At 38.8% G+C, this 25208-nt stretch overlaps 4 protein-coding genes across 6 annotated transcripts in view; 1 reads left to right on the forward strand and 3 right to left on the reverse strand.

Moving 5' to 3' along the window:
• slc22a17 (solute carrier family 22 member 17) overlaps positions 1-601 on the reverse strand; it is a 32949-nt gene extending 32348 nt beyond the window's left edge. The window contains exon 1 of the mRNA XM_020931554.2: positions 116-601. The gene's annotated coding sequence lies outside the window, so the exon portion shown is untranslated. The remainder of the gene's footprint in view (positions 1-115) is intronic.
• A 5557-nt stretch (positions 602-6158) lies between these two features.
• On the reverse strand, positions 6159-8368 carry cebp1 (CCAAT/enhancer binding protein (C/EBP) 1). 2 transcript variants are annotated; one of them, XM_020931557.2, is made up of 3 exons: positions 8209-8368; positions 7189-7419; positions 6159-6576 (listed from the first exon to the last, which is right to left on the reverse strand). In XM_020931557.2, the coding sequence occupies exons 2-3, from the start codon at positions 7417-7419 to the stop codon at positions 6274-6276; spliced, it is 534 nt and encodes a 177-aa protein (XP_020787216.1). In that variant the 5' UTR covers positions 8209-8368; the 3' UTR covers positions 6159-6273. The 2 variants fall into 2 exon arrangements, with proteins under 2 accessions (XP_020787216.1, XP_055007166.1); XM_055151191.1 differs by lacking the exon at positions 8209-8368 and adding an exon at positions 7511-8197.
• A 299-nt stretch (positions 8369-8667) lies between these two features.
• ngdn (neuroguidin, EIF4E binding protein) lies at positions 8668-12893 on the forward strand. The gene is made up of 11 exons (XM_020931540.2): positions 8668-8715; positions 8966-9025; positions 9107-9178; positions 9298-9435; positions 9523-9607; positions 9686-9738; positions 9829-9934; positions 10539-10713; positions 11499-11652; positions 12640-12703; positions 12792-12893. The coding sequence occupies exons 1-11, from the start codon at positions 8695-8697 to the stop codon at positions 12809-12811; spliced, it is 948 nt and encodes a 315-aa protein (XP_020787199.2). The 5' UTR covers positions 8668-8694; the 3' UTR covers positions 12812-12893.
• Positions 12894-13834: 941 nt separating this feature from the next.
• pabpn1 (poly(A) binding protein, nuclear 1) lies at positions 13835-25113 on the reverse strand. Of its 2 annotated transcripts, none has more exons than XM_055150895.1 (7): positions 24679-25113; positions 23245-23353; positions 22919-22983; positions 22730-22836; positions 22552-22639; positions 21337-21488; positions 13835-14536 (listed from the first exon to the last, which is right to left on the reverse strand). In XM_055150895.1, the coding sequence occupies exons 1-7, from the start codon at positions 24811-24813 to the stop codon at positions 14176-14178; spliced, it is 1017 nt and encodes a 338-aa protein (XP_055006870.1). In that variant the 5' UTR covers positions 24814-25113; the 3' UTR covers positions 13835-14175. The 2 variants fall into 2 exon arrangements, with proteins under 2 accessions (XP_055006870.1, XP_020787206.1); XM_020931547.2 differs by lacking the exon at positions 13835-14536 and adding an exon at positions 15193-15587 and having other exon boundaries at positions 22919-22986.
• Positions 25114-25208: the final 95 nt, after the last annotated feature.

The following is a 25208-nucleotide window of genomic DNA, read 5'->3' on the forward strand; positions in this document are numbered from 1 at the left end:
CAGATGAAAATTGTAGAGAGCGGCTACAAAGTGAAGAGTCTCCTCATCCACCTGCCCAAATAGCGACAACACACGCAAATGATCACGTACCACAGCTACACAAACTGTTACTTACCCCTTAAATTGAGCGTGAAGTCTCCTACTGCTGGCTTTGGGTGCTAAATATCCAAAACATTGCGTAGTGCGAAGTGGTCTAGCTGCATTCCCTTTTGCGCTCTAGTCCTTTGCGCGCGTCGCTATCCTTATGTTATTCCATTATAAAAAGACATGTCGGACACAAAGAAGTATCGTACCAGCTCTGATAAGTACTCGTGTATGAATTAGCAAGCGCCCTGCCAAAAGATGAGAGGATGGTAGAGCCAGGGGAGGCAGTCACACGGTGGATGCTCCTCTGCTGTTCTCACCAGCGGTTCAGTCGACTCCAAGTTTCTGCTCGCCGACATCACACGGAATACATAAATAAATCATGATAGTCGCCAGCGTGGCCTTAAAGGGGAAAGCGTCGCCTGTCCGAAAGCTGATGGGGAAAACTGCGACGGGGAAATGCGGGTTAAAAGAGGAGAGAAAGCAACACTGTCGCCGGTGTCTCACTTCGAGAAGAATCGGCTCTCACCGTCAAAGCACGACCGAGTCCAAGATCGTGTCTGTGGAGAAGAGAGGTGTGTCTGGATGTGTCTTCGGAACAATGACGCCATGGTTATGATAAATAAAGGGTTTTCTTACTCAACACTTTTATTTTAGATTTTTTGCTTATATAACTTTATTTATATATATAGTTGTCTTATTCATGCGTATCCTTCAGGTGTGTCAAAGGTAGAGTGACCAGACCCTATATTGACCCGGGACAGTCCCAGTTTTGAGGCCCGTGTCCCTTGCTCCAGCACATTTATCCAAAACCACTGATTTGACCCAGTTTTAAACAAGAAATGTCCCTATGTTTGACCAATCTGACTCCTACCAACATTAAAGAGAGGCATATATTGTCATTTGTTAAGGTAAAATACAGAAAAACTGCTTAAAAATGATAAAAACACAGAGAAAATGTGACTATACTGACTCACATTAGTGCCAAGTGCAGAACAATTATCCTTAATTACGCACTCGTTCCACAATTTTATTATTACCAACCAATCCAAACTAGGAGTGTCCCAGTTTTTATGTTGAAAATCTGGTCACCCTAAGTTTGTCACGTGTATTTATTTATTTATTTTTTATAAAGTAATTTACACTTCCAGAAGGTATTTGAAACAGGTTTAACTCTAGTAATGAGAGTCAGAGTGAGACATCTGAGTTTTTTTCTATCTCTCTAGGTCATTTTCTCGTTCTGCCCTCGCGCCACATGATGGAGCCATTAATCAAATGTTCACAAGAGACAGGCTCCTGCAACCTGAATCTGAGCGACAGGCGAGTTTAAAGCTGCATTGTGTAACTTTTCTGGTGGATTTGATTGTTTTGCCTGAAAGACAGTACAGCATCAAATGTATCTATCTTGTGTTTATTAAATTACAGGTGTTGTAAGGGTGTTGGAGAAAAAAGAAAAAAAAAGCCATGAGCAGGGTCTCCTCTTCACAGATCTAACGTGTAACTTGGCTTAAGATCCACTTTTACTCTCTGGCTTTTAACACTGCGTGAGTTGTGTGGTCCTCTGTGTCTTATTTATTTATTTATTTATTTATTTATCATTTACTGCCACTCATTGTTATAATTTGTCTGTGCAGCACTGTGGAAACTGTCATGTTTAGGGATTAGGTAGGTAGGCTGAAGAAATCTGTCTTAGGCCCTTGTCAGTGCTTTATGAATTATTATGAATTATTATTTTTAATTACATATAACTGTGGTTTATTAAAAAAAAAAAAAGATACTATGATCTGTAAGTTTCTTTGAGCAAGATCCAGCAATGTGGGTAAAGGTTTAAAATTTGGTACTTTATTGCTAATTTGTAGTTACGTCATGCTTGGGGTATTCTAAATGTGTCTCTATGGGCTGAATGTTCAATAGTTACCACGGTGACACAATGCACACATTAGCAAAAACTGCCAAAAATGTTTTAATATAATCTGAAAACTCAAGGGGAAAAAAATGAAGTTAAACAACACATTTTCGGGAACCTGTGATCAAAACAAACCTTAAGGAGTTTGATTTTAGCTTGTGACTGTAATTTTAGGGGTGGGAGAATTGTTTAAGCGCACAAACATAACACTTGTAGCTCCAACTAAGTCAGCTCTTTCTGGTCAGATTGTGTTAAAAAAAAAGCTCAGATAAAGTCTAATTTGAGTAACAGAGCTTCAGACAGAGCAGTCCTATCAGGTAGCATCACACCCTCAGGGAATATTGATGACATCTGCTGCAAACAGATTCAGAAAGAGTTGGCTCCATTTACTTATCTTAAAAATGATTGCATACAGCTTAAGCAAACAGACACAACTGTTGAAGTGCCCGTGAATGTAAACTGTATTTCTGTTTTATGCTTTTGTTTGGTAATAACATTTCGTCATCTGTGCTATATATGGCTAAATGTCAGTTTTTAATTTCTTCCCCATATACAGATTGCATACATAGGTACATAGGGAGTTGGCTATACGTTACTATCAACTGTCACTTCCCTTTTATGCATCAAGATTCAATCTGTGTATTTAAAATGGCCAACTGTGATATCTTGCACCACAGCCGTATACAAGGTTAAAGGGCTGAAGAGAATCTTACCCAACTCAATCCAATAACCCATCCAATGCATTTCTACTTCGATTTTTCTTTATACGGTGGCCCTCCAGGTTCACAAGAATTACATGACAGCAAAACAAATGAGCTGAAACAAAACAAAATCATCACTACTTGAATACAATTGTGGAAACTTAAATCAGATACTGTCAAAGTGTAACGAAACAGTAATTTTGTTGGCTATTTGAACACAAAAAAACAGCATTTAAACACACAAACACACAAAACTGGCTATTTAATGGGCCCATATTACACTTTTTTCTGATCCATGTTGTAATGTTGTTTCCTCATCATAAACATATATACATGGAGTTGTGTTTTGTTTCATTCTCACATGTTTAACACACAAAATCCTGCAAATTTAGAGTTCTTCTCTCAAACTGAAAACACTGTTCCACCTTGTTATGCCATGTGGAAGTACAGGAAGTGCACCACTGTGTTTTTAAACTCCACACGCCTTCACTAGAATCATTTGGGTGACCAGCCCAGGAACTGGCGATCTCTACTCAACTAAAGGTAAAAGGTAGCTGAAAATTATCGCTTCATGACATCACAAGTTGGAACAGAGCATGTTGAGCTTTGGAGATGTCGACACACTAATAATACAGGATTACTAAATTAAACAAAACAAAGCTCCAGGTATGTTTTTGATGAGATAGCGACATCATAACATGACTTTAAGTTCACAAGAGACAATTTTGTGTAATATCTGTGTAGAATCTTTAATATGTGATGACCATGGGAACAGAAGAGGCATTTTGGCAAGAAAGTCGAGATGAACTTCCCTATTTCAGGAGTGGACACAGCCCCTCTGTACCTCTGACAAAACATTTATAACATAATCATTGGTTCTATGGTTTTCTGCGGTCTCTTGTTTGTTGTTGAGTAACTATAGATTTTAGGGTGAAATACAGTCTTTCTTCACTTCAGATGTTGCAGTCCCAGGACCACAGATTGCCCCACATGATGCTGGGACATTTCAACAGACACCTTCACACACAAGAACCGATTCAACGGAGGTGAGCAGAGTAAAGTAGCTAACAAAAGTACTTAAGTAAGAGTACTGTTACAAAAAATAATATTACTCAAGTAGAAGTACAAAGTAGTGGATCAAGAAGTTACCCCAGAAGTATTATGGAGTTTCTAACAAAGAGTAACAAAGAGTCTGAAGTTAACATAAGATTTATAATTAAGTTCATGTATTTGGAGGCATTTTAAAAGATGGATCATGAAAATGAACAAAACTAAATTGTATCTGAATGAGAGGTGCAGGAAACACAAATGTTCAAATGATTTAATATTGTCAACAAAGGTTTTTATTAATATAGAAGACTCACAGCGGGAGAAGTAACCAAAACGTTTTCTACTGTTACTTCAATCTAAATATTTCATAATAGGAGTAAAATTTTGGCTTTCTTTCAAAAGGACAGAGTTGTGTGTGTACTTGAAAATAAACCGGCAGTACCCAGCTCTGCCGCTCAGGGCTTGACGGCCTCAGTAATACAAAGCACGCTTAATGGAGCAGATCAAAGCATTGGTAATTACATATAATTATAGTATTTTCAAATAACGTTTGGTGAAGTTCTGTGAAACTAAGTAAATTGTTATTTACATCACTGCAATCTCACATTCTCACATTCAAGTCATGAGGGAAAAACTTAGACAAATCATAATTTATTCATACATAAAATTAATATTATCTGCTAGGCTATACCATTCTTGAAAATATTTTAACTTAGAATTGTGTTGTCTTTTCTTCATATATTTTTTTTAATTAATGCTTAAAAAAAGATGAAAATTATTTATGTGCATTTACCTGCCAATTTCTAACACTGCTCTATACAATGAGCTAGTGAGTAGCAGTGAAAACACATCCACAAGATAATAACATCTCCTAATTCATTGTCTTTAACAATAAACACATTTTTGTAAAGAAATTGCTGTTCAGTCTTCCTATAACAATTGTTACTTTCAATACCACACCATAAGAGGCTAGTTTAACACTTTAACAAACTTTATTATCCAAATGTCAGAGTGGTACACATTTTAAAGGACAAAATACATATGTCTTGGTTAATTTATAAGTCAAAAAACTTTACTTGTTATAAAGAGGATTTATTTTTGAATGAGGTGTTCATTTTACATACGTATGCACAGTGTCTTCTACTTTTGTCTGTTGGTCGTGGTATCTAAAGAAGCCCCATATGTCATAACTAAAGGATGTTTGAATTGTATAATCACTGAATTTGGTTTGGAGTCTCCCCTCTCCTCTGTCTGCCCCTCAGCCCTCCTTCCCCTCCCTGTCGTGTCCACTATCTCTGTGTCCCTCCATTGCCATCATTGCCACAGGAAAGCTCTGGCAGCCCCAAAAACGACTGATACCATCTTCTGTGCACTCTCCATCTCCGTCCTGATGTGTTGAAATCTCGCTCATCTCACAAAAGGGAAATTCTGGTGAACAACGGTCTCCGGTATGACATCCGCTCCTGTGGCTTCAGCTTATGGTAAATGGCAGAATCTCCAAAGAAAGGATGCAGTGAAGTAAAAGTAACCCAAGTAATAATAATGAGTCTTAATAATAGACTGTACTGTTACATGAAGCATTTTCTATAGGTCACTTAAACGCATGTGATGAATTATGTTCTTGTACTATGTAAAAATCGACTGTCTTTTATTAGATGAGAACAGGTTGTGAGTGAATTCGTGCCAGCATTTCTTTTTTTTTTTTTTTTTGTTCAATAATAAAACTTACACAATGGTGATGATATAATTCTACTTCTGAACAAATGAAGAGTGCCCTTTACAGTTAGTTAAAGTGGCTTGGACTGCCTGTAAACATTGTTGTGAAACGGAGTTGGGCAACAAAACAACCAAGTTAAGTTGTGAAGTTTGAAGGTAGATTATTAGGCAATGTCTCAATCAAATCGCTGGTGACCTGCACAGATGCTATCATTCAAGTAGTGGGGATAGGAAAATACATCAATATTTCATACAGACAGTTTTCTCTATTGATAACTTTGTATTCTCAGTAACAGTATCCAGCAGGTGAATTCACAAATGTAGAACCTGAGGGACTAGAACTCATTATATAACAATAAAAATATGAATTTAAAAATGGCACCGTGTAACTTTTTTGGTGAAGGGTTTGCCATCTGCTTGTCTCCATGGTGATATTATTGCTTTACTTGAAATACTTATCTTTCTTCGTAAAGAGATAAAAGAGAGTAAAGAGAGTTTTTCAAGGCATTTTTAAAAATACAAGATACTATATAGTGGCAAAGCAATAACATCTCCATGGAGACAAACAGGTAACTGATCCTACCTCCTGAAAAGTTACGTAATGCACCTTTAACAATATACATTTTAGCTAGTCCCAGTATTGGCCCCCACTGAAACTCAGCAATACACCTCCAATGAAAATTAGTAGTAGCTACAATAGACAGGCTTTAAACACGTTTTAATTATATCGTCGATGAAGTAGTCTTGCACAAAGTCTGGTATCTGATGTCTGTTTTTTGTCCCTTCTTTCTTACAAGTCCATTTGGTGCAGTAGATTCAGATGGAGGTCTCCACGGGCCCCTCCGCGGGCCCCTGCATGTGTCTTTGGGAGAGGATATGCTTTAAAGTGTCCAGCTCTTGTGTTAGCTGCCCTATCCTGAGTTGCAGTCTCTGGTTCTCGTCTTGCAGTTGAAGGGCCCTCTGTTGGGTCATCAGGATCCTACGCCGCGCTTTGTCCCGACTCTTCCGCACGGCGATGTTGTTCCTCTCTCGTCTCAGTCGGTACTCAGGACTGTCCTTGCTGATGCTCCTCTTGGTCATCGGGGGGCGCAGTGAGGGGTGCAGGAACTGGGCGAAGTCCTGGAAACAGAGAGAATGAGATTGTTCTTGTTTCTTTTTTCATATGACTTGCTAGTTAGTGATGTACTACTTATTCAGAGGGATAAATAGGGAAATATACACAAGTGAGGAAAAAGCAGAGGCAGATTTCATTTATTCATACAGATCTAAATTAATCTACTAGCATAAAATTCAAAGGAAAAGATTAAATCTCAAGTAATGCTTTCTCATACATATGCTATGGCATATGCAGGCCAATACAATAACTTAGACTGGAATCTGAGACAAAATATTACTCATCTTATTCTTGCCAACACAAAAGCATACAAGATATTTTAAATAAATGTAAAAATGTGACCAAGGTTTTCAATATTTGGTTTCCTGAGAGAGAGAATCAGAAAGCTCTACTTGTATATTCAGTAGTATAAATTAAAAAAAAGTATACATCTACCATAGGATTTTATGAAATTATCAACATTTTAAATTACATTTTGTTTTTCTTGAGTGTGAAGGCAGGCTAATACAATAATCTTAGGGTATTACGAATTGTTTTTAACTTGGTGAATTTTTTTAATCTGCTGAAAGAAACACAATGTTTTCTAAATATGTAACTGAATATATAGATGCACCCACCGGCTGAGGGCTGTGGAGATGTTCACTGGAACCTGTTATAGAGTTGGAGGTGTTACTGATGCAGGTGGAGGTGTAGGGTAGGTAGGACAGTCCCATCATCTGCTCATTCACCATTCTGTCCTCTGCCCTGAGCCCTTGGGAATACAGCAGGTCCATCTGAGACTGCCCCGATGGTCCCTGGTACGAGCTCACCCACTCCTGGATCACAGACGATACCCTGGAATCGGACATCTAAAGAAAAATAAACATAAGAAAAAATCAAAGAAAACATGGGGATGATGTAAATCTTAGAATCAGATACACAAATACAAAATGTACAGACTTCTGTTGAAAACATGCGTGTTGTGTCACTTTTTGTTGTTGCTGTTGTTGTATTTCATAAGCCTAATTCTGTGATGGAATACATAAAACTGCAAAATGAAGATGTAAGCAATTTAAAAATGACAAAGAAGAAACACATTTACATTATAATTAAACATCAATAAGATATAATTATATATATTATTCACAGATTTCAGTGAGATTAAATATTAAGACCATTGTTATAGTAATTATCAGTTAAAAAAACAAACAAAACAAAAAAACAACTCAAAATGGTAGTTACTTTTTTGTTTGGTATGTTTAAAATGAACTTTTTAACCTTTCTTTTTTTTATTTTTTTTATTCTTTATAATAATGATTAATGGACATTATTGCTATGAGCATGCACTGTTGGCAACACAGAAAATAAACAAACAAAACTTCTAAACCAGCAACCTGTAACCCATGAATATTGAACCAGTTTACAATTTCTGTTAAACAAAAATACATTAATTAATCCATTATGTGGTTATTGGTCTTTATTTTTCAAACATAGGCTCTCTGTAGCGGAGAGAAAATAAAGTAAAAAGTAAAGATCATAGGCCAATTAAAAATAAATAAATAAATAATAACAACAACATCAATACAGTGTACTATAGCCTAATATAAGCCTAAAGCAACTAAAAACGGTCTTGTTAGTTGTAGTAGAGTTTGTCTTACCGTGACTTGTTCTCCTCTGAAAGAGTATGTGTAAATAAATAATCCTGAGTGAGACAGTCAGGTGTAAGTAATCTGCAGACACATCCTCCAAGTGTCTCTCCTCCCATCGCTCCCTCTCCTCTCACATCTTCACAGACCCGCAAATTGTGTAATAATCAAATCCAGGAACTGAGAAAGCACCACACCATATACACAGCTAAGAAAATATTCAACATAAACATGAATAAAAAAGATAGAAAAAATTACCTTGCTGCTAAAACGACAAAAGTTAAGACCCCAAATTCAAGCTATTTCCTCCATCCACGTGCTAGAAAGATTTAGTTTTTAAGTACTGCCCCGGTTCCAAAATCTTATCTAGTAAATTAATTTAAATCTATAATCTCATATTAAAAGTGACTAATTATGAAAATAAGACGTTTTATTTCAGCAGTGGCGAAATCGGCTGTTTGCGCCACATCGGCTTCCGTTGAAAGCATTGCCGTCAAAATGGCTGCCTCTGTTGATAACGTGAGTCTAGATTTGTGAGCTTTTACTCAGATTTGAAACCTGTTCCTTGTTTTGTTTCGTAGCTTGCATACGTTTTATTTATGGTTTGGTACTTGCTTTAAATGGTCTATGAAAGTATAATTACTATCGATTGACTGTTAGGTGGTAACAAAGTAGTTTTTTTGCTATCATGCTAATCTGTATTCTCCATATTAAAGCTCGTATTTCTTACATCATTGCTTCTTAATTTTATATTTTGTGTATTTTCTAGGACTTGGTGGAAAGTGATCTACCTAAAGCTGTGCAGCTGCTAAACAACCTCACAGAGCAGGTATAGCGTTATTTATAAACAGCATACGAGGGCCCAAATAATTTTATATTTAATCCCATAGATGTATCTGTTTGTCTTTAGGTGGTGTCTGTCACAAGTCATGTACGCGATCTTCTAAATAAAGTGAAAGATGGATCTTTTAAGACTTCAAAGGTTTGTCAGTGTTATTACAAGTGTGTTAAATCAGCGTAATCACCATAAAAACTCAATAAAAGTCAAACCTAATATATTGTCTACTGTTAAAAGTATTAAAAGTCTTTCGTCTCATTCAGGGTTTGTCGTTCTTGGACCTCCGATACCACCTTCTGCTGTTTTATTTGCAAGACCTCACCCACCTCGTCAGCATCAAGACTGAAGGAGGTCAAATCAAAGATAGTGAAGCTCTGGAGCGGATAGTGACAGTCAGAACGGTAACAATAGAAAGGGTTCTGAAATAGGTTTTGTTTTATTTTAGTGGTTGACAATTTGTTGAATTTGTCATTTTCTATTTTGGTAAGGTCCTGGAGAAGATGAGACCACTGGACCATAAACTAAAATACCAGATTGATAAATTGGTGCGCACGGCTGTAACTGGCAGTCTAGGTGAGAATTTTAAAAATGGTTTTCTTAACTCTGAAGGTGTGATGACATTAAACACTAATATTTATACTTATACTATAGCTGAAAACGATCCTCTACAACTACGCCCTAATCCTGGGAATCTTCAGAGCAAGGTAAGCATGTTTTTTGTTACATTGTTCACATCTGTATTATAACAGACAGTTGTGTAACAGCTGATAAAACGGTTTTCATGGCAATTTCAGCTGAGTGAATCTGAATCTGAAGAGGAGGACAAGGATACAGCTAAAAAAGCCGGCCAACCTACTGCTAAGAAATACGTTCCACCAAAAATCGCACCTATGCATTATGGTAAGACATTACTAGTAACATTAATAGTATCTTTTGTCATTTAATCCTCTATTATTAACAAAATCATCCATGTTTATGGACCTATGTGAACAACACGTAGAGAAAAGGGCCAAAAGTCTTCGTCCTCTGTGTCTTGGAAACAGGAAAGGCCTCCTTCTTACTCTGCTCTGTTGTTTCGGTTGGTGATGATCCTCTGAAGGTCATCTACCACATTTGCTGCCACATATGGTGTAAAAAGCCTGTAGCATCTCCTGTGTCCATAGCTATCTCTTGCTCCATGGATAGGGGGAAAAACAAACAGCTTATTTCACAAAATCCAACAATCCTTTACTCGTGTCCTTTGAATTACACATGTTGCACTTGTTAGTTGGTTAAAAGTCCATGATATGATGCTAAAAACTGAGCTCAAAAAACAAAAACTGCTCAGTGTGCCAGCCAACCTTAACTAAAACTATTTCATCTTAAGATCACCATTGTTTTACATTAGGCTAACTTAAAATTCTGTAAGGTATTACTCAATCTCAAACTCTAGCATGACGAATTGAATGTGGGAGGAAAATGTTCTGTGTTTTTTTTTTTTTTATAATCGCCATGTTTCTGTCAGATGGAGACATTACGGAGGCGGACAAGAAGCAAGAGCGGGTGGAGCGTTTGAAGCGTGCGGCTCTGAGGAGTTCAGTGATCCAGGAACTCAGACAACAATACAGCGACGCACCCGAGGAGATCAGGGACCGGCAGGACTTTCAAAGCGAGAAGGAGAGCAGAGAGGAGATGCACAGGTATTTGGATAAAATTATTACGGCTCATACAGTATATCATCAGGAGAGGTTTCTTTTGGAAGGTCGGCTGCCACATTTGCTGCCACATATGGTCTAAAAAGTCTGTAGCATCTCAAAGGTCCACAGCTAGCTTCTCCCTAGTTAGCCTCTTGCACGGTCTGCATGGATACAGGAAAAACAAACAGCTCATTTCACAAAATCCAACAGTTCCTTTCTTGTGTCCTTTGAACTGCAGATGCTGCACTTCTTAGTGAGCTTAAAAAAAATAGTTGCAAAAATTGTGAGCCGGGTATCCACAAATGCTGCCAACCACTCTGTAGTTATTTGATTTTTTTGTAATTAAGCTAGTCCTGGTCTTGTCCAGTTTTAGGATTTAGTCCAAATTTAGTACCAGTTTTGATGCGGTGTGTATGAACAAGCCCTTAATTTGTTTACCTACAAGTCTTATCGTTATGATCCAATCACCAGTAGTGTTGCAATCTATGTAAACAACAGTTTGTCTTTATATTAGTCAATAGAGTTAAGAGACTTCCTGATAAATATTTCATGTATTTTCCAAGTGTATTGTTGAATAAAATGCAGTGCAAATAAAAGCACTAAATAATTTACTACAGGAACGTTGGGTCATTAACAATAACAATGTTACTGTATGTAAGAAATGTTGCTGTTACATTACCTATCAATTAGCCTACATTGTTTGACTAAAGCAACAGTATTATACAGTAAGTCTATGTGTTGTGTCTGATTGTTGTGAACTGAAATAATGGAATTCTTTCTCTTTGTAGGAAAAACTATGAGGAGTCAATGATGGTTCGTCTGCAGGTGTCAAAGAGTCAGAAAAAATCCAGAAAGAGGAGCATGATGGGAATGGCAGGACAGCTCAGCGGTATTACCCACTTTAGTGACATCTCAGCGCTAACAGGAGGAGAGCCCGGCCTGGTAAGTGTCCGATACACAAAGGAAATGTAACAATGCTTCAGTAGAGACAGTAGCCCAAATAAATAAAGAATAACTAGCTGATCCTTTCTACCATTACATTTTGGTCATGTCCTTGAGCAAGACAATTTTACCAACTTGCCTTTGTGAACGATCAGATTCAACTTTGTCAAATGCAATACAATACAATTAAGACAGATCTGTCTCTGTTACACTGCTCTCTGACTATGGTCCAAAATACTGTCCCAGAATTGAACCAGCTACCAACTGAAGTAGTTTTAAGCCTGACTTTCCTTGGCGTGATATCCATTTGGTGCTTATTAATAAATGAATCTTCTTAATTAAGCTTCTATTACTAATTTGTGTTTCTCAGAGTGTGGTAGCTTCCTTTAGTGGTACGCAGGGTCCTTTTTAGTTTAGTTTAGTTTTATTTAGTTTTGTCTCATTTTAGATCCTAATTTAACCCTAATTTAAGACTAAAATCCAGGTTTAGATGTGGTGATACTTAGATTGCTGAATGTTATCGTCAGTGTTACTTGGGCAGGAAACATTTAAGAACCACTGTAGTAGACAATGTACCAACTTATCAAAGAGAATTTTGGTGTTTTGACGATTAGCTCAGTGGAAGATTCATTAATTTTTATGTTTGCTTTGCTGACCACATAAAAATATTGGATTATCACTTGTAATTCCTGTAGTTATGCTATGTGCAACTTTTATGTACTTCCACACATATAATTTAGTAACTCATTTTTGGCCGTGTAATTGGCTCTAGGGCTACAATACTTTCACACTTGGCTGGCTTGGACACGGTACAGTTTCCTGTCTAAATTTACTGCCAGAAGACTTCCTAATGAGTGCAAGAGTAATGGGTCTGTATTAAGTGGGTGGAAGCTGCGGAAAAGTCATTGAAGCTTGAGGTTTATTTGCTCCTTTATAACTGTGCCCTGGAAACATAAACCCGGTGTTAACGATGCTTTGCTGTTGCAGGACGGGGACAATGCCAGACCCAAGAAGAAGAAGAAGCTCATGAAAAAGAAAACTAAAAGGAAGGGTGAGTAATTTATTTTTTAAATGATTATGGTGCAATAATTGCCATTGTCACATTGGGCAAAATCTAATGTTTCTTTTTTACATTACAGCATTCAAAAAGCGTAAGTGAGTCCTTTTGACCAGTGAAGACATCAGTAAATTTCTTGTATATTGTCAACAGTTTAACCTTTGGAATAAAGTTGTTGATTCTGGATGTTTTGCAGTTTATTACCTATAGGTGGCAGTCACGCTACATGTTACAACATAATGGCTTTATGGGTTTTCTCTTAATTTTTAATACCAAGGGCATTTGAGGACAGACGTAGTTCACTCCCTCTCAACATTACACTCAGTTGACTTTTTCATGGCGTAAATGCTTAATGTGATTTGTCAATGGAAGTAAATCTTTGGACACCCTGTAATAGACTTTACAAACTATGGCCTGGGGACCCAATGCGGCCCTCAGACTTCCTGCTGAATTGGCCCAAATGAACAATAGTACTGCAAACACTGGAAAATTGTAATCACAACTAAAAAAAACATTTTGATGCAGCACACTTGAATGTGCACAGCATAATTTTCCTGATCCAAGGGTTCATCAGATAGTGTTCTCCATGGAGATGTCTGTTATCGCTTTGTCTGGAAGGTTTCACAGTATGGAATTAAACATTTCCATCTTCATAGAGATCAACCCAGTCCAAGCTGCAGGTCAGATCTGTGGAGAGGCAACCCCACTCAGGCAGAATGCATGTTTTTCTAGGTGTTTGAGCTATAAATCACCCATAATTGAATTAATGTAAAGGAGAATTGTTTCATTTCATATTACGGAAGATTCCAGGGGAGTAATGACATCATAGAGAAGCATTTCACAGACCCTCCACCAGAAAAGTTGCATAGTGCAGCTTTAACATAAACGTTCCAAACCTAGGTGTGGTGACTCAAACCTACATCAAATGCAACATTTTGACTGATTCACTTAGTTATCCTGTAGTCTGTGGCTCTTCGCTGTTTACAATTTCAATATGGCTGAAAAGAGTTTGGACTCTCCTGGTCTAATAACTCAGTTATGGGCAGTTTATAGCAACCATAGATCAGTTTTGTAATTGATTTTAAACATTATCTTCATAAGTTGCACAATAACCACAAGAAAACATAATTTTTACACAATGTCTTTATTTTTTTTCTAATTACAGACTCATGGGATAAAAATAAAAATGCAAAACATTTTTTCAAACCCACTCCCCCTTTTTTTTCAATAAAAACAAAAAATCTCCACACAAACCCAGCCCCTGACTTTCCCCTCCCTAAAATAACAGCTCCGGCCCACTCTTTAGTTAAATTAATCATTGCCACTGGCTCTGATGCCCTCCTCAGACCAGCCGTGACTACACTGTGCCAAGTCAGAGATAGGGGGTGCTATAAGGTCCGCACTGTACACCCCAAAAACTCCCTAGTCTCTGGTCCTGCTGTCCTCTTACATTAGCCTGCCTGCTCTTAGCTCCGCTGACTGTGTAAAAAAACAAAGTGTATTTTCTCCTCTGCCTTCCTCTCAAGTGCCTGTGTGACGTGTCTTGAGTGTGTATATGCCTGCATGTTGTCACTGATGCGTGTCGAAATTGGAAAAAGAAACCAAAATCTTAAAAAAAAAAAGGTTGGGTTATCAGCGCTTGCTATTGTAGTAAATACCCCCCGCGGCTGGCCGGTGGTCGCCCTGCCCCCCTCCCCCGCCCCCCACACGGACAGGATGGGGTGAGTGTGCATAGCGGGAGCAGAGAGTGAGAGAGACGCCGCCGAGACAGTAGGTGGCGCCGGTGCCACCTGGGGAGGGGTCGTCAGCCTCCACTGGTCCTGAAACCTGAAACGACAAGAAGTGGTCTAATATACAGAGAGAGGAGGGGGACAGACCGGGGACGGGGGGGAGAGGGGTGACACGGTAGGAGACAGGAGGAGGAGGAGGGCGAGGGAGGTGTAGCTCAAAAATAAAAACACTGATGCTTGCTGAAGATGTGTGGTAGCCATGCAAGACAGGAGAATATGACCACAATGAGACCCCGAAAATGGATGGAATAAAATACATAAAAATAAGGAGGGGTATATACAGCTGAATACTGACTCTCCATCACTGTCTGGAGGAAAAATGGAGCAAAAAAAAAAAGATCAAGAAAAAGCAATAAAGATGAGGGGATGACATAGGCGATGCAAGGAGACACAAGGGACAAAAGGGTGAGAGGGGGTAATGGTAAACTACAACCACAAACTTAAAACAGCAATCTGCAACGTCCACAGATGTACAGAGCATTAAAAACAAAAAAATATATATGAAGACGGCATCCTTTTTTTGTTGCCCCCCTTTTGTTTGTCTTTTTTCTGTTCTTTTTTTTTTTTTTCTTTTTTTTTTGGGGTGGCAGTGGAGGTGAGTGGGTGGGCTGTGATGGTGAAAGCAGGTGATCACAGCCAGACCAAGGAGACACAGCTGCAGCCTGAGGTACCAAAAATATTCACATTTTCCCCTTGTATTTCATGTTTTTTTTTTTTTAATTCCCTCCCTTTATCCCGCCCCCAAAACCAACAAAATAAAAATAAAAACTTGCCACATTGACGTCCCCTCAATGTATACCTTACCAGGGGTGACTGCCGCACCAAATTGGGCACACGCATGCTCACTCACACCAGTCTCTCTGTCCAGGAGAAGGAGTTTTTTTTTTTTTTTTTTTTTTTTTTTTTTTTGTCTTTTTTTTTTTCCTCCTTTCCTCTGGGTATTTCTTCTTTTAATGTTGGGCGAGGGGAAAGGGGGTGGGCTTTGTCATTGTGTGTGTTTTAATGGGAACAGATAGGGGGAGAGATAGTATATTTGGGGAATGGGTGTTTAGTAAGGGGAATACCACGATGTTGTTCGCCCTCGGCCCCTGGAAAAGAGAGAGAGAAAAAGAGGGTGAGTTTTTTCTGTTTGGTTTAAGAAGACACACCAATTTTCATGGTGTCAGGTTTTATGATAGTTTAAGTGTGCAAGTGTCACTGGCAATGTAAAACTGAGGCTATGCAGGCATCTTATTCAGTGCCTTAGATCCTAAAGTGTTGTGAAGGGAAAAAAGGGCTACAGTAGGATACAGGAAGCTGAAAGAGCAGCTTTGAAGAGGGAAATTTCCAAATCTTAAAATCCTGATTGTTGTGTGCGTGTGAGGGGGCAGCAAAGGCACTCTCTCCCTCTTTCTCTCTCTCTGTGGGACTCTGCTGCTGAGGTCACTGTGGGGAGAAACTTAGAGGACAAACAGCACCACATCTATATCCCCAGCATAGACAATGCACACAAGCACACACACACAAAATCATATATATATATATATATATATATACATCCACACAAACACGCAATCATATACAGACACACAAGCACACACAAGTGACTGTTTGACCTGTATCGTTTCTCCAATTATGACTGCCCATAGGAGGAAAAAATTCCTTCTCATTTTTTTCGACTAGGGCAAGTCAAGTTAAAGGTCATATTTATTGTTTAATGGTTTGATGAAGGCCACTAGCCATGTGGAAATCCATGATTCACTTGAATCACAAACATCTAAAATTAGCAACTCTACCATTGCATAAAGCCCATTAGCCTCCATCAATCCTTGAAACTGAGGATGGTTTTCACCAATAGACTTAACTTAAAATTCAGTTAAGCACCATTTCTTTTCAATAAAACTTGAGTGTAACAGTGACCTAACCCCTTTTTTTGTTGGCACACTTCAAAGTTTAATAGAGTAACACATAGGAGTAGGATTATGTCATTTTTAATAATCCCAAATTTTGAAGTTCAAGCAATACAGTCTTAATATCAGGATTTGGAAAAGTTAATAGGAAAATGACTGGTGGGCAGTCACTGTTGAGCTCTATTAGCTTTCAGACACACACGGGCCAAATCCCATTTCTCACAATTCGCCTCTTCAAATCCTTTGCTTTGAGTCCCACCCACAACAGACAGGCACTCATAAGAGACCCCCCCCTCTTTCCCTTTTCTCCCCCTTTCACTCTCTCTCCCTCTTTATCGCTCTTTTGGGCGGGAGTACGAACTGAGGAATGAAGGAGTTGACACTTTGAGGAGGCAAGTTTTGTGAAACAGGAACCAGCCACAGAAACCAAGCGCACATCTCCACATCTCATCTCAGACACAGACGGGCACACACACACAGAGACACAGACAAACACATAAAAACGCACGCGCGCACACACACACACACACACATACCTACACTTACATAAAACGCACACACAAATGCACATTCACACACACACATAACGCAGTTCAGTGGCAACAAACAAAAAGGAGCTGGGACTGAACCAGGCTGCAGAAATGAACCCTCGTTTCTGGAGTGACGTCTGAAAAGGAGGTGCAATGTAATGGTCATGGACATGCAGGACTCAACAACAAAACACTGAAACAAAATTAGACAAGAAAACTGTTCAAAATCTATAATGCCTTTTACCAAAACCAACTCAAGGACAGTGGAGGTTGAGATCAATTTGGTTGTGGCTTTTTGCAACATTGTTATATTTTTACTAGTTACCAGTACTTTAAGTCAATTTACCCATAAAGTTACAGGAAAAAAATGTACAAAATACTATGCCAAAACACATGATTAACAATGAAATGTGTAGCTTTTTGCTTTTATGATATCTGACTATTTGTTCAAACCAAAATAGACTACAAATAATTTGCTCAACATGACCTGAATTGACTCAAATGTTGGTTTAAAGGTCCTATATTACGTAAAACTGACTTTTGTGAGCTTTAAAGCATGTTAGAATGTTTTTACCTCATCAAAAACATACCTGGAGTTGTGTTTTTATCTCATATCACACAATGCTTTATTGAGTGGTCCACATTTCCAAAGCTCAAAATGCTCTGTTACATCAAGTTTCAAGAGCTGCCTTTTATTTTTAGCTGAATAGAGATGGGCAATTCCAGCGATGGGATTATCCATATGATTCTATGGAAAGTGTGTTTGTGTGTATTACTGCTTGACATTACAAAGTAGAACAAAGTGTCTGAATATGCAGGTTGTGTGTGTTAATCATGTGTGAATGAAACAAAACACAACCCACATATGTTTAATGAGGAAACAACATTACAACAGATCAGAAAAGAGCGTAATATAGTTCCTTTATGTTTTTGTCAGTAGTTAAAAGTGTAGTACAAGTGTTGGTTCCCACTTGTGTGCTGTTTCAAGTTTTCTAATTGCGGTAATAGCTTTGTAAGTGGCACATTACATAGAAGAGTTAAAGAGTCTTTAAGCCTGATATAGTGGTGTGCCAATAACCTTATCTGTTAATAGCTGTCATGCTTTGTAATCTGAGCCATGATAACGTGTAACATTTTGTGGCCTTGTTGAGACTGAATTTGGTGCCAGAGGTTTTATAGAGCATAACTTTTGGAAAAGCTTTCGTCTTCCCAAGCGGTCCAGGGGAAAGAGGCATTGATTTTGAGTTTTCTTGGACATGCTCCCACAGAGAGACAAGGCACCAGTGAAAACCATTAGGAGTTTAAAAACATGAGTCTGACTTTTCAACACAGCACTGGTCTGAACTGGTTTTATATTAAGACCTGATACATTGACCACACCCACTTCGGATGATTAATAAACTGTTAAAATTTGGTTATGTTAAGGCTGAGCAATGTGATGATCTAAATAAAATTGTGAACCTACTCCTTTGACAATATGTTATTTTGTTGTTATTTGTTATTATTTAATTACCATATCATGATTCACTAGTTTTTCTCCTAAATGCAGCTCTATGCTAAAACCATAGACACAGCAGACATACAGACCCCACTAGCTGCAGCGTTCCAAATAGGAAGTGAGCATGGGGGCGCTTCTGGCTCCATCGACTGTAGCTCAAACTGACTTTACATTGAAATATCTGTATATGTCTCCCCTCTCTCTGTAACTGCTGCAGTAAGCCTCATCACTTTGGTCTTAAAATATTCATTTTAACCTACTCTACTGATCCTGGTGTTTATATTTTGCCATTTTCGAGAGTTTAATTTGACAGGAACTGAACGCTATGGCTGGTGTCACTTCCCTTAGTCCACCTCTTCACCGTCTAAGGCTAAAACTGACTTCTCACCTACACCTAATACTGGTTAGCCTCAGAAATGCAGAAAAGCGACATACAAGCTTTGTAACCTCTACAAGACAATATAAAAGATAGAAAATTGTGCTCTGGCTCCCAAAAAAATTGTGACAGTATCATATTTTTGCAAATCTCCCACCCCTAATGTAAGGACTAATGCAGCACTGCTCTGCTGCTTTTTTCCTGTGTGTTCCAGGTCAAATACGTAATGTGTTTGTCAATAATACAACAGTGGGAATATTAACTACAGTCTATGTGAAACTGGGAGCGATCAATATTGAATCACATCAAATATGAGTGCTATGTAACAAGGGAAATCTGGTATTGTTTTCACAGCAGTGGTATTAATCAAAGATGTGAAACCAAACAACAGAAATCGCTTAGTTTAACATAACATTTTGAAAATTTTACTATTGCTCAAAATGGTCTCTAGTATTTGAATACGATAGATTTTAAGGCAATTACAAGATTAAATTTCAACATCAAGCGCTTTGTATTCGATGATGCAACTGCACTAAGTGACCTCTGATAAAATGAACTGCTACTTGGGAAATGGTTAGTAAGCAGGAGTAGGAAAAGCTAATACAGTAACCTTGCAACAATTGTAAAAAAAAAAAAAAAAAAAAAAAAAAAAAAAAAAAAAAACACTCCCACACTTCCAGTTATTTGGCCCCGACTACCAGAATCACGCATTTGCTTCCTTACATATATGGACAGTTCACATGCAGATGAATAGTAGTTCCTTGTCCAGCAGAGTTCAGGGCTCTTTGGTATGTGCGGGAGTGGCTGGGTGAGTACACAACGTGATTAAAAGAGATTCTGACCTTAACGTCCAGACACAATCGCACACAAATGCAGCTAAATCATAATACAACCTCCCCATAGTGATACACAGTACCAGCAGCACTAATAGTTAAGCGTAGGGTCATGGTAACGGTTGCAGCCAAATTAGATAAAAACAAAGCTAATAGTAAATTGCATTAGAGTTTCTTAGACAGCCAATTATTCAGGAATATACTGGAAAATAAGCAGAGCATTAAGTCTTAAGCAATGCTCGCAAAGTGGGCTCCAGATGCCGATGATCACACAAGATTAAAATCAGAATCTCTGTTTAAAGGGCTGATGTGTGTTTGGAGTTGGGAGTTTGCATGCTGAGATTTATGGCACCATTGTTCCTTTGACAGTGTCAGACAATATAAAGAGGGCTCTCCAACCTCTCCGATATCTTTTGTGTCCTCGCTAAGAGTTTGACGGCACACAATTCCTAAGATGAGATACAAGATTGAGAAGAAGAGACGAGATTTTGATATATGAATAAATTGTTTACTTAGGCTTGTCACAGTTATTACTATCGACTTATCGTTCAATATATGTTACATGAAGCAATAATTTTTGTGGGTCAATATTTATCATGAAGACTTTTTTCTTATTTGTATTAGGGGGATTTTTTGGTTATTTTTTCTGCAAATTAAAATATTTGAGCTGTAGAAGGTAGAATTGTGAACTAAAATTATACAATCTAATTACGGTACGTTTAAGTGGTAAGTGTACGGTAAGTGTTGCATTCCGCATATTATTTATAGCAGCTCATGTTTTTAGCTGTACTGTACATTTATAATACTTTTTGGGGGAAAATCCTGCTTCATAGTTCAGTTTCAGTATTATCGTTTATCATCTGTATTTGCGTCATCATAATATCACACTTCAAAATGTGTTATCATGACATATCATTTTGGCTTCACTAGTTTTTATTTTATTTAATACTTTTGTTGTAATTGTAGCACTGCTTTTTGGAACTACAGCAAAGTTAGCCAAATGTAAACACATGGGAAAAGAAATCTCACAAGATCTTTTTCCACATGTGCATACAATCTTCTCACAAGATCAAAAGAAGGTTTTGAATATTAACGCCAAGAAGTGACATTTTATTCCAAAAATAAAATAATAAAAAAAAAGACCATTGCCACCAGTCTCAGTTTATAAGACATATTCATCAGATTTCAACACCATCACGGCCCCGTTACGCACGTGAGAAGAACCAGAAAGCTGCTGCAGCCTACTGTCCACTGCCAGCCATTTTCAGAAACAATTTACTTCACTACCAAGTAATAACCATTACCATATTCAAGCATTTATTTTGACAGTAAACAACAACTCACAACTGCTATATTCAAACAACACTGAAAACTGGTTTATTGATGTTATTGGTTTCATTTTTTGCAATCCAAAATCATGATTAAACTGTAGTTCAGAACAACAATGTCACTTGGCCCTAGTGTCTCTACTGAAGTTACTGAAGTACAAATTTTCTAGGAGAATGGGATTTCAATAACAGCAAAATTACACTCACACAGGACTTCTATCAACCAAATCCACCATACTGTTTTACCCCAGACTTACAATTCTACCGTGTCTACCTACCCCAGCATGTCCAATACGGAGCAGGCCAGTTTGCAGTGAGTGTGAATGGTGTGGTCTCGTGCATGCAGGTGGGTGGGGGTGTGGTCTTGGTGGCGAGGGGCTCACCTGAAGGCCCGTCCTCTGCCTCTAGGGGGCGTGTATCCGCTGTAGTATCGAGCGCGCGATGAGAAGCTTCCTCCTCGTGACCTGAACCGAGCCCTGGGGAACCCGCGGTCTGTGGTGCTGATGCCTGGTCTGTTTGTCCGCTTCGCACCCACCTTACGATGGAGATGGGACAATACACAACAATTTAATATTTAATAATTGTGATAAACGTAAACAAAGATATCAGTCTTTTTATCACCAGAATGTGTATATATATATTTATTTTAAAAAGCTACTTATCCATAAGGTTTTCTTTCAGTTCATTGTTGTTTTTACTTATAATGAAGTGCAATACTACTATAACTGTTGATTAAATTTGTTTATATTTTTTCTCTTGGTTACAGTAGTCCACACATCCCATTATAATAACAAAGTAGTCCCTTGTGGATCAATAAAGTTTGTCCATGTCTAAATATGGAACTTATTTCATAATAATAAAAGTATAATTAATCATATGCATTAAATTTTTCAACTGTCTGCTAATAACTATCGTGATGTAATCATTAATTGCAATTATTTTAACCATGATAATCATGACACAAAATTTCAATATTGTACCATGCCTACGTGACAACAGCAGTGGATGGGAGGATCAGCGAAAAACATCTATAAATAACTAGTAGGCCTGGCACAATAATTACTATATTGACTTATTGTTGAATAAATTAAGGGAACAATTTTTTTTTTTTTTTTAAGAATAGTTTGGGGTGTGAGCTTATGCTGCTTTATTGTTACTGTGTCAGTGGCATAAATTAGTTTCAATATTATCGTTTATCATCTTCATTTTCATCAGCAATGTATCACACTTCAAAATTTGCTATGACAGACCATTATTTTAATTGCCAAAAAGTGCATTTTTTCTCTTTGTGGATATGCAGTGCCCAAAAACTGAGTAAAAAGTGAGTAAAAAAGGTTTTCCAGGTTTGACTGATAAATATAAAATACATTTACAGATTAGAAATGAAAACTAAAGATATGACATGTACACATTACACAAAATACTGTTTGGGAATTCACTAACATTTTACAGTAATGTTTTTGAAAACCTTGGATGATATTCAGTTCAGTCTGATACAAGTTTCTCAAAGTCAAGCCTCATTGAGACTGGTGACTCCAACAAGAATTAGTGGAATGTTAAAGGCCACATACAAAACAAACTTGAAATTACATTCTCACCTTTATCTGCCTTCCTCTGAATAGAGACTCATCCAATGCCATGGCCGTCCTAACAGACTCTTTGTCTGCAAATTCAATATACGCAAAACTGGAAAACACGAGTACAGAAACTTGTTAATGTACTACAAAATCATTTCTGATGAAAAACTGTAAATTATATCTTGTTTTGGACACTGACCCTTTAGGATGTCCCGTGTATTTGTCACATAAAATCGTGACTCTGTTGACTGAACCGCAGCCGTGAAAGTGAGCCTCAAGCTCTTCTGCCGTAGCACCATAATCCACCTGAGAACACAAACGCATACACAGGTCCATCAGGTGCTCCCGAGAATAAAATGATTTAAATGTTTGTTGGAACGTGACTTACATTCCCAACATAAATTGATCTGCCGTCTGCTTCTATCTTTTCTTCAATGGACATAATGACGGGGCCTACTGCGCAGAAGAGAAAATGTATTACAAATCTCAAATTGGGGAACCTAGGTAAAACTTGAGAGAGTATCAAATATAAACAGTGGCTTTGTTTACATGCACACAAAGCTCATTATTTGATTTCTGGACCTTTGAAATTAAATAAAAATGAAAGAATGTGTGATCGGAATCATTGGCATGCCATTTTAATAGTGTTATAACTCCAGAAACCTGGCAATTACTGGGTGTGCATGTAAGCCTGGCCACTGTTCAGTGATGTACCTGGCGGTGGACTGAGGTTCATCTGTTTCTCCACCTCGTTCTGTAGCTCCTTCAGCTTCTCGGCCTCTTCCTCCATCTCTCTCACACGGGCCTTGATCGCCTCCAGCTCCTGAAAGATAATTCAAGACAGTTTTCACATCTGTGCTCTGCTTTGAAGTTTGGGTCACTCTGTGCATTTTAATCATTACATTTAAATGATTACAAAGCTATATATCTTTGAAACAACCACTGATACACTAGACATTAGATACTGTACACACAAGGATCGCAGGCTCTTGTCCAGCAGTGGTGCACTGCAGCACAGTGGGAGTCTACTACATCCACAACTGTCTCTGCTGTCACAGCACCTCAAATGTCATAAAACTGATATCTGGATATGACACTCTCTATCCCGTACTGCTCTGTGCTTTATGTTTTAAATTACACCACTCCTGGTCTACACGTGTGGCATCAAAGACGAAATTGGCGCATCACCCCAAATATGGCCATGCTATCCACACATTTCTGCCACATGCTCTCCTCTCTCCTCAGGGTCCAGTAAAATACCGACGGATGCAAACCCAGCCCCTAAAAACGCCGCCCCTGGTAATGCTGCTCCCCCGGTACACGAGACTGGTGTGGACTGAAACTGGGAGGAACTCTGCGCCAGTCTGCAGAAGAAGCGCACTACTATGTACGCCCAGTGACCACGGAAAAAAATCACAACCAAAACAGTACATAGATGGGAACCGGGTGACATCTCCTCTGACATCAAGCATATGCTGTAGTTAATTCTCAACATAAACTAACGAGAGAGAACAAATTGTCTGCAGAGGTGTGAACACGAGCTCAAGGTGCAAATGAAGCATAACAACAACAGATTGATTTGCCAGCTGTCGGTGGGTCCTGTGGTCATTTGGATGCGGCACAAGTCACCCGTGATCAATAAGCCGACCCTAGCCCGCATTGCCCCGGCTTTGCACGGGCATACACCTGACATGAAATGCAGCAGTGAGGACTAAAGACATGGAGAAACAAGCTAAAAAACATGTTTACCGTAAGCTGCGACTCACACGGTGGCTGCTAACGACAAAGGCCTCTCCTACCCTCACCCCAGTCTGTCTCCAGCATCCCCGTCTCGCATTTTTTGCAATGAGGGTTTTCTTCCCCACTGCCCGTGCTGCCCCTGGCGCAGAGAAACTGGTGCCGCTGTTGCGCCAAAATGGCCGCCAACAACGCGCATGTCACCACCCATCCCCACTGTTTCTACTGCACTGCGTGATCCACAATGGCGGACAATACCGACATGGCGATAGCAGTTACACACGCCGCATGTGACCCGCAATTGTTCAAAGAAAACCGCGATGGTGCGTCCATTTCTTGTAAAATACTGAATTATAAACACGTTTTGCATCATATTCATCTAGGTATCGATCTCTAAAAGGCTTTACTTACCGGGTCTTCAATAGCGGCCTCTCCTTCGTCTAACCCCGGCTCCTCGTCTCCCACACCGGGGTCTTCTAGTTCGGGATGTCCGGGGTCAGAATCCAGCAGGGATTCGTCTGCTAGTCCATTCCCAAACTCTGCCATCGCCCTGGTCCGGCGGTAAGGACGTGCCTCGTGGCTAAACCAACACTAAAGGCCCGGCTCACACACAGCGCGGGCGGCAAGGGGGAAACCGCGGAAAACGCTGCTTCCCAAAGTTAAAACGACCAATAAAATCCGATTTATAGTTCTGCCCGCTACCAAAAAGCTCCCAGATAATCGAGAGGCACTGTTATCCTCTCCGCCGCACAAAAACTCTTAAAATAATCGAGGAGTACGTTGTTTAAATAAGTTAATCGTGTATAAAAAGCAGAGCAGTCGAGAGCGGTAGCGTTTCTTTCGGTTCAGAAATGGATGGTGGGGCGGGGCCATGTAGTACTGCGGGCGTAAAACTCGCACTCTGATTGGTCAAAACAGTATTCTAGACGTGCCCATCGTTT

Source organism: Boleophthalmus pectinirostris, unplaced genomic scaffold (genome assembly GCF_026225935.1).
Source record: "Boleophthalmus pectinirostris isolate CB_2022bp ecotype Guang Dong unplaced genomic scaffold, ASM2622593v1 HiC_scaffold_15, whole genome shotgun sequence".
In the NCBI taxonomy this organism is placed as follows: Eukaryota; Metazoa; Chordata; class Actinopteri; order Gobiiformes; family Gobiidae; genus Boleophthalmus; species Boleophthalmus pectinirostris.